Source organism: Mixophyes fleayi, chromosome 7 (genome assembly GCF_038048845.1).
Source record: "Mixophyes fleayi isolate aMixFle1 chromosome 7, aMixFle1.hap1, whole genome shotgun sequence".
Taxonomy (NCBI): domain Eukaryota; kingdom Metazoa; phylum Chordata; class Amphibia; order Anura; family Limnodynastidae; genus Mixophyes; species Mixophyes fleayi.
The window spans coordinates 93,237,693-93,247,438 of NC_134408.1; the positions used below are offsets into that span (position 1 = coordinate 93,237,693).

At 39.7% G+C, this 9,746-nt stretch overlaps 1 protein-coding gene across 1 annotated transcript in view; it reads left to right on the top strand.

Moving 5' to 3' along the window:
- Positions 1-9,746, top strand: part of LOC142098521 (CASP8 and FADD-like apoptosis regulator) — a 57,068-nt gene that overhangs the window by 45,312 nt on the left and 2,010 nt on the right. Inside the window, exons 5-8 of the mRNA XM_075181362.1 lie at positions 114-193; positions 1,573-1,594; positions 3,871-3,908; positions 9,507-9,591. Coding sequence (XP_075037463.1) covers positions 114-193; positions 1,573-1,594; positions 3,871-3,908; positions 9,507-9,591 — 225 coding nt within the window. The remainder of the gene's footprint in view (positions 1-113; positions 194-1,572; positions 1,595-3,870; positions 3,909-9,506; positions 9,592-9,746) is intronic.

Genomic DNA, 9,746 nt, shown 5'->3' on the forward strand with positions numbered 1-9,746 from the left:
TTGTAGGAAGTGTGTGCTGATTTATTTAGACAGCTTAATACCATCATAATGTGGCATTTTTGTTAATTTCTTTTATTCATTTATACGAATGGTCTATCTTTTATGTCATGCAGTTCCTCGTGGACCTTACATTAATGCATTTGCAGAATCTCCAACAATTCATTGGCCTGTTAACCAGACCTCTCCCTCCATGGTAAGTCCTCCTTTAGCATAAGAGATAATGGTTTATTGTTGAAAGCAATATTCAGTTTTGTAATGACTTTAAAATACTGTGCTTTCTAGGATTCTACGGTGTTACAATTATGAGCATATTCTGCTAGTCCTGCCAGTTTGTGTGGTTTCAGTTTCTCATGTTCTCATGTGTCCTAGTTTCTGCTTTTGTTCGATGTTTCAATCTAAATGTTTACTTTCTCACGCTCTTCATGCTATTATTTATGCTAACTATAAGGAAAGGTCCCATACACGCTAAAATTTGGACTGCCAATTAGACCATTTTATACCGAACTGGCAGCAAATCGCCAGGTCTTACGGTCAGATTTTGAACAGATCGGTTTCAGCCGTCTGCGTGTGGCATTCATACAATTGCATCTGAATTGACATTGTACAAATGGAGCAGCTTGTCTTTTGTTTTCCCAGGCACAACAATCACACCACCTACCTCAAGCAACGTCACATTCACATACACTTGAACGTTGTGTGGAAAAGTTCACCGCAACCTGCTGTATGTCTATGTCCCATAGATTGTAAGCTTGCGAGCAGGGCCTTCTCACCTCTTTGTCTGTTTTACCCAGTTTGTTTATTAGTTTATTACGTTTGTCCCCAATTGTAAAGCGCTACGGAATATGTTGGCGCTATATAAATAAATGATGATGATGATGATGATGTCTAGAAGCAGATTGCTCCATCTGTATTAATTCATTTAGCTGTATAAAAAAAAATCCCATGATGGCTTTTATGTGTCGCAGGAGACCATTTTTTACAACTGCCTGCTTGTTCCACTGGTTGAAATTGGTCAGTTAATCTGCAGTTGCTCACCTGTTTAACTCTGCACTTCAAATGAATGCACAGATATCACAGTACTGGAATTTGTGCTTTTGCCAGTTTCCCTTTGCTGATGATGTTGCTTGCCGACCATTGCTTGTGAGTTGCTCTTGCTTAGTCACTGAAGCTTCTGCTAAGTTCATCCATCATTCCAAATCGCTGAGCTCTCCTCTAGCAGCCATGCTAGCCATCATTATAGGCAACCAGGGCAATCCAGCATTTTTATCCATGACCCTGTCCATGCTGGGATGTTATCTGCTTAATTAACGCATAAACCACATCTCTGAGGAAGCCCTTGCTTTTAATATGCTTGGTGTCCCTCATTTACCATAGTGTGTCAGTCTTATAGAGATTGCTATGTGTGGTATTAAGGAAGCCATCAGGTGCCCAGAAGTATGTGAACCAACTTCCTGCCAGCTCGCTGACACTTAGTCATGATCTCAGAGCAGAATTGGTGGGAAGAAATCTTTATATTGTTTTTTTTCCCCTTGTAACCCTCCTTTTTTATTGTTTTGTTTTTTTTTATTTTAGGGGCCAAACAATGGTCATATAGGTAAGATTCTGCATATAATCTATTATTATTTTTTTTACACAGCATTTTATAACAGCTAAAGGAAATCCATCATGAAATTATAAAACAAATAATAATTTGCCCAATTGCAAACTATGAGCAGAGCCAAACACTGACACCTTATTGAGTGAGACGGGGCAATACCGGTAGACAGAGTAAGGTGGCATGGGCTAGCGTTGTGAAAAAAATAATAAACTTACTCCCTTCTGTGAAATGTTTGCAACTGCAAGATGGTCCATTAAAGCTGCACAACCACCTATGAAAATATTTTCTTTTGGGGATCCTAGTCCTGGGGGCTGCTCTGTACATCCATTTTCCCAGGGTTCCTAAATATCTCTCACAGTCCGGGCCAAAGACCAGGGGGTGGGGTGGACCAACCACAAGATTTTGGCTTGTGCTTGGTGCACCAACTCACACCCCTCTTTCATCAACTAAATGAATTTGCCAATTGTGTATTACATCTGCCTAAGGTGTCCCACCCTACTAGTTTGAGTTAAGTTGTTCAATGAGTAAAAGATGGGGCAATGTCTTTTCATAAAAATGGCATGCTCTGGTGTATGATTTAATTTAATCCATTGCTGTTGCCTCTAGATTCTGCGCTGCAACTGACAGTAGAATGTGGACAACAGGCTGAGTTCCACCCCTTGCTAAAACACATCTCGTTCTATCTCTATCTCAGTCATCTCATGTATACATGGCTGAATGGCTGATGATTTCAAATAAGTGCAAAAAAAAGTCATAGCAGAATGACTTATAGATAGTTTGTAGCTGGAAATTCCCCTTGTCAGTGACCTTTCATTTGCACTTCTCTGTTGAACATTCCTGTGGGCGTAAGCATATATGTAAAAAAAAAAGAAGTGCTGAAATATCAAACATAATTTAACATTGCTCAGTCATGTTTAAAAGACTTTAATTTTCCATGCTTCATATCGATAGAGCAGGCTACTGGAGAAAGCTGACTAACAAGTAAATTCTAAATAGTATATATTTCTGTTTATATAAATGTTCAGTAAAAAATTTCCAGTGTGGTAGCTGCTATATTGTTTCCTTTGCCTTAGAGGAATTAAATTTCATGCATTGTAATATTTCAGAATGATATCTTTCTTTTTAAGGCCTAACTACACATAACTATAAAAATAGTTTAAGGCAGAGTTAGTAAGTTAACTAGAATAAGGTTACTTACCTGCGTTCCTCCCATCTGTTTGGTGCTATGATGTCTGTACGGTACAAGCAGCAGATAATTAGCTCTCTCTCTCTTTACTCCTGCTCCCTCTTTCTCTCCTGCCCCCGCGCTTTCACTCCCTTACCTCTCCTGCCCCTCCCACGCTCTCACTCCCTTTCTGTCTCTTCTCCTGCCCCCTACACTCGCTCTCTCTCTTCTCCTGCCCCCTATGCTCACTCCCTCTCTCTTCTCCTGCCCCCTATGCGCTCACTCCCTCTCTTCTCCTGCCCCCTATGCTCTCACTCCCTCTCTTCTTCTGCCCCCTATGCTCTCACTCCCTCTCTCTTCTCCTGCCCCCTATGCGCTCTCTCTTCTCCTGCCCCCTACTCTCTCATTCCCTCCTCTCTTCTGCCCCCCTGCGCTCTCACACCCTTTCTCTCTTCTCGTGCCCCCCACTCTCTTCTCCTGTCCCCCCACGTTTTCACTCCCTCTCTCTTCTGCTGCCCCCATAATCTCTCACTTCCTCTCTGCTCCTACCCCCCCCCCACATGCGCTCTCTCTCTTCTCCTGCCCCCAGAGCTCTCTCTCTATCTCTCTCTCTCTCTATCTCTCTCTCTCTCTCTCTCTCTTCTGCACCCCATCATATCAATTTCTTGTTCCTTCTCTTTGGACATGCTTTTTCTGAAAATGCTGCTATAAAATCCAGCCACAAAGCAGTGTTAATTTGGGGGTCAGAGGTTTGTTTCAGTATGAAGGGAGGATAGATGTAAGTTTTGACTGAATTGTATAGAGCATTGACAATCTGTTAGAATAACCTAGGGTGGTTAAATTTGATAAGTTTGACTAAAGAGTGGAGTTTTCAGTGAACACTTGAAGATTTGGATGCTAGAGGAAAGTCTTATACGAGAAAGGGAATTCCACAGAGTGGGTACAGCCATAAAAAGAACCTATAATGGGAGAAATATCCTTCTATTTAGCACTTCCCAATGTACAATATTTCAGCGGATCAGGAAGTATTTTGTTCAGCTAGAATTTAATATCCAGTTGTATAAATGCACATTACTAGAATGTTGATTATTTTTCTTGTCACATCTAGGTGCAGCACCGGTTCAAGAAACTGGATCAGTTATACAGGTAATGCTTTCCAGATAATGCATTTTAAAAAAAAAAACACAATATATGTTTCTTGATGTTGTGTGTTTTTAAGAGAAACCTTATTTGCTATCTAGTAAATAGTAGGCTTGCTACATAATAAGAACAGAACAGAAGATGTGCATATTCATCATGGCACTTGGAAAGATGGCTTGAAGACTGGGTGTTGTGATATACATTACCATGTCCATTTTATAACCGGAATATACAATAGAATCGAATTGGACAGGACACTATACTGATTAAGGTGCAAATATTCAACGTGTTTAAGCTAGTTTTACATATACCCTTCCCTTAGATTGTACGCTCCTCTGAGCTGGGCCATCTCTCCTCCTGTTTCCATAACTCCTAACTCTGCTCTCCAGCTACTTAGCCCTCCTCCTCGAGGACCCTCCACCCCCCCGTTCCCTCTGGGGGTCTCCTCATCTTCCACGCCCTCCTTCTTGGGCTCCGTTGTTTGCGGATCCTCCCTCCCCCTTCTCCCGCCCTCTCTAGCTGTGCATTGAGCTTACTGAGTTACTGTGCTTACTGTTTACTGTACTGTGCTGTCTCACCTTGTACTGTAACTCGTTTGTCCCTGTACGGCGCTACGGACACCTTGTGGCGCCCTATAAATAAAAATTAATAATAATAATAATATACAGTCTAACCGTGATTTAGTTTGGTTTGAATTGTAGGATGATCATGACTAAGCCTGGGTACATACTACAGGTTATTCAGCCGATTATCGTGCCAATCACACGATAAACAGCCATTCAGGCAGATATCACATGAGTGTGTATGCTCCAACAATGAGTGATTATCGTTCCAAAGCTCATTGTATCATTTCATTTGATTTTGAAACGGAACTAAAAATCTTGTTCAACGATGGAACAATGTCGTTCCAATTCTGCAGTGTGTATGCACTCAGGACCGGCAGTGTCCATAGATCTCTATGGAGTGTGCAGTTTCTCTGCAGCCGATGGTTATGACAGATGAAGAGGACAGATCTGAAGGTAAATCATATAAAATGTGTTTAGTGCGTACACATGAATTGGCATTCTGGTCAGGGGGTTTGTTTTTTTTTTTTGTTAGTCGTTGGTGAAATCGTTAACGATTTCACATCTGGAGAAATTTTCTGTAATGTATACCCAGCCTTAGTGTTTCTAGTCCTATGTACAAATTGTGGTAGTATATGTATGTACACCTGTAAACTGACCATTGCACTTCACAGCTAACTTCTTATTAGTGTAAAATATTCAGTAGGTGCTCACTATGTGATTTATGCTTTGCATTGGGTTTTGCCTACGTCACTCAAAACACTCATTGGGCCTGATTCACTAATTCATCAAGGCATACTGTTATGGCAATAGGCTTTCTGGAATCCGTCTTGGGACCCTTGGGACTACCTGTGGCAGGGATGAAGTGGAGGCCGGATGAAGGTCTTGCTCATGGAGGATGTGCTCTGTTCCTGTATACCAGATGTTAGGAGGAGGAATGCTTGACTGGACTCCATACTCAATTAAACAACTGGAATCTGGACCTATTGGATGGGAACCTGGACCCACGGCCAGAGACTCAGTACCTCCAAGGATCCAGAAACTCAGAGAATATAGTACCAAACATGGGACTGGGAAGCTCCAGAACTCAGGCAGCTGATTATCAAGGGTGACTACCTCCTGAGCTGTATAAGCCTGGAACTGGCCCTGAACAACTCTGAACCTGAGACAAGCCTGGAACTAGAAGCCGGTACCCAGAGACACAGAGATGGCTCCAGAGGGTGGAAGACTTGGAGCAGTAATCTACTACCCCAAATTTCCAGTAGGCGAGACCGGAATAGGCTGAAGAAAGCTGGATCCACACGAGGGGTGACAGCTGGAATCTGTGCAGCAGCAGATAGAATGAATCTGAATCCACACGAAGGGTCAATAGCCAAAGTCTGTATTACAGCAGGCAGAATGAAGCAGCAAACAAACAGCAACATTGGTAAGCTGGAACCAAGAACTAGGAAAATGTTGCCCTGGCAATTAGCTGAGTGTAGTAGGTGACTTATAGTCTGCAAAGGGAGCTAATTGGTGGATTAAGTCAGGTGCTCAGAATAAGCAGGGTGTAGCAAAAATGTCTCATCCAAGATGGCAGTCTAAAGTACAGCAGACAGAGGTCACGCTTTGGCCCAGGATTAGAATGCTGCATTTTGACAGGAGGAAGATGCACAGTGATATGATACCGCAGAGTGGCGTAAACAGGGCTAAGACCCCGATTCATGGCACATACATACTGAGTACAACCTGCGTTTGGTATTAAACGTTTAAGTCATCAAGTCATGAATCTCAAGATACGTGCGCTGTTGAATTTGGGTGTAGGTCTGCCATCCTCTACTACACAAGACACTGTATGATACGTCCAATACCTATGTGAAATATAAATGTGCCAAAGAACGCATAGGAAAATAATAAATATATATTATATTATAATATATATATATATATATATATATATATATATATATATATTATATACCACCTGTTAATAATAAAGACATTAATGATCGAAAAGAAAAAGTTCCAATCATGAACATTGCTTTTCTTATTCCAACCATACTGAACTAGTCTCACATTAAATTACCTGACGTGTAGAGACGGGCTATGTTATTAATGGTTAGAACAGGGTTGCCCTAATTACTTTATAGGTATTTTCAGTAACAATCCTTCCTTAGCAATATACATATCTAATAACAATACCAGGCAGATATGATTTATTACTATATATAATAAATATCTATACTTGGGGCAGATACTATCTCAGTAGCCAATTAACTCATTATAGAGGGACTTGGAATTTCTCAATTATACTTGAGGGAGAAATATATATAATATAAATATAAATATATATAATATGCCATGATTATCACAGACATACCATTATATACGATGCGCTAGGAATTATCGCCATTAATATTATTATTGTTACCCTAATAGAGGAGTCATAACCATTAATATAAGCTTTTCTTTAAATTCACTTATTTTCCATACTTTTTCACTGGTTTACATATTTTTTAGAAATATTTCGCCTTGTGCAGGAGTTACCTTAATTATTATTTTTTAACAGATTATTAGAAAGATAGATATTAACTGAACACTTAAGATCTGAAGTGTGCACCTAATGTAAACAACCAATTTTTTTCTTCTCTATGTCCTTGATTTGAAAAAGAACCCAGTGCCCTGATAAAGCAATAAATTAATTATAAAATCTGAATTCCAGCTGTCATTTTTGTTTTGTAAATTAGTGCCAGATTGTGGACTCTGCATGACTCTCTAAAATATTGCCTATACCGAGCAGGATATTGATGGTTACAGTAATAAAAAGCAGTGGCTGTGGATCAAGTACTCCAGTGACATACACTGACAACCTTTTTTAGAAATATAAATGTTTTGCTGTTCTATATTAAAATATTCCATCATGCTTTATTAGCACATGATGTGCAGAACAATTAGCCAAATTCTAAAAGTATATGTGTGGGAGATTGTGAAACTGCTTGTCTGATTTAGTATCTTTGTATAAAGGGGAATTCCATCTTGCACACTGTTTCATTTCATCTGGCTGATGTATGGGAAGTTACAGTACATGTAAACAGAAGAATATTTAACCATAAGTATGCAGTCTGTCAGCCTGGAATTTTATAGCAATTTAAAGTAGTAATTCTATGCCTTTTATGTATGAGTCATGGTAGGAAGGCAGCTAATGGTACTGTTCAAAATGCTGAAATAAATTGATAATCATATTGTATACCACAGTCTACTAAAAAATGCTTCAGTGTTCTTTCAACTTTTAAGAAAGTCGAAATTAAAATGCAAGTTTTTATGTAAACAAAGCACTAGAACACTTACAAATACATGAGTGTACGTGTCAGAACACTACTATTTTTACTATGCTCACCAGACTTCCTGATTTCCAAGAAAGGAAGTCCTATTATACAGTTATATAAGGACACAATACAATAGTCTAAACCAGTTATTCAGGATTACAGATGGGAATTACTTGATTATTCTCGTGTAAGTACAGTTACATTTGATAAATGGCTTATATTCTTACTTTTGTCCATATATGGTATATGTAAAGGTATTTGGTCACACCTGATAATTATTGAATTGAGGTGTTTTAATTAGACCCATTGTCAGAGGTGTATAAAATCAAGCACCTAGCCATGCAGTCTCCATTTGCAAACATTTGTGACACAAAATGGGTCGTCCTGAAGAGCTCAGTGACTTCAAGTGTGTGACCTTTGCAATAATTATTAGAAAGTGGAAGCATTTAGGAACAACAGCAACTCAGCCACGAAGCAGAAGACCACGTAAAATCAGAGTGGGTTCAGCGAGTGTTAAGGCGTCAACGCTCTGTTGATTCCATAGCTGAAGAGTTCCAAACTTCCATTGGCATTAATGTAAGCACAAAAACTGTGCGGCAGGAGCTTCATGGAATGGGTTTCCATGGCAGAGCAGCTGCATTCATGCCTCACATAACCAAGACTAATGCCAAGCGTCCGATGAAGTGGTGTAAAGCACACCGACACTTGACTGTGGAGCAGTGGAAACGTGTTCTATGGAGTGATGAATCACGGTTCTCTGTTTGGCAGTCAGATGGGTGAGCCTAGGTTTGGCGGATGTTGGGTGAACGTTACCTGCCTGATTTCGTTATGCCAACTGTGAAGTTTGGTGGAGGAGGGATAATGGTATGGAGCTGTTTTTCAGAGTTTGGGCTAGGCCCCTTGTCTCCAGTGAAGGGCAATCTTAATGCTTCAGCATACAAAGTTATTTTGGACAATGCTATGCTTCCAACTGTGTGACAACAGTTTGGGGAAGGCCTTTTTCTATTCCAGCATGACTGTGCCCCAGTGCACAAAGCAAGGACTACAAAGGCATGGTTTGATGAGTTCAGTGTGGTAGAACTTGACTGGCCTGCACAGAGCCCTGGCTTCAACCAAATAAAACACTTTTGGGCTGAACTGGAACGGAGATGGTGAGCCAGGCCTAGTCCAACATCAGTGCCCGACCTCATGAATGCTCTACAGAATGAATGGGCACAAATTCCCACAGAAACACTCTAACATCTTGTGGAAAGCCTTCCAAGAAGAGTGGCAGACGTTATTGCTGCTAAAGGGGGACCAACTCCATATTTAAGAATATGTATTTGAATACAATGTCATTACAGTCCCTGTTGGTGTACTGGTCAAGCGTCCATATAGTGTATATTTGTGAATTGTGAGAATTCCCTTTATCTATTGGACCAGCTAATTGTGGTATTTATTTTTAGATTTAGTTGTTTATCTTTGAATTACAGTGTATAAATTGAAACCTCAAGTTCATATAATGTTTTATTTCTCTGTCCATTTGTAATCTTTTCACATATACACTTTGCTATGTAAAACAGTTTGTTGTTAATGTGGGAGTCACTTGTGTATCACCTATACTTATTATTGTTTATATATTTCACTAGATTTGGTAGGTATACTTTTACAATTGTGGTCTTGTTTTTTTCCTTGCAAAGGCTGTGGAAGTGTAACTATAAAAATTCTTAACGCCACATAAATATTTGTTTCTACAGACGGAAATCAGTAATGAGAAGTATCTGATAAAACAGGAATCTATTGGCTTCTGTCTGATCATAGACTGTGTTGGAAATGATGCAGGTAAGTGGCTCTTATTCACTAGCATTGTTATTTTTTATTCCATATATGGAGATATTAATTTGTATGATGCAATACAGATTAATGGGACCTCTCAAATTAAATGAGATAGTTTTAGATTACTCCTGAGATCATTTTGATATGTTTATACAATTCAA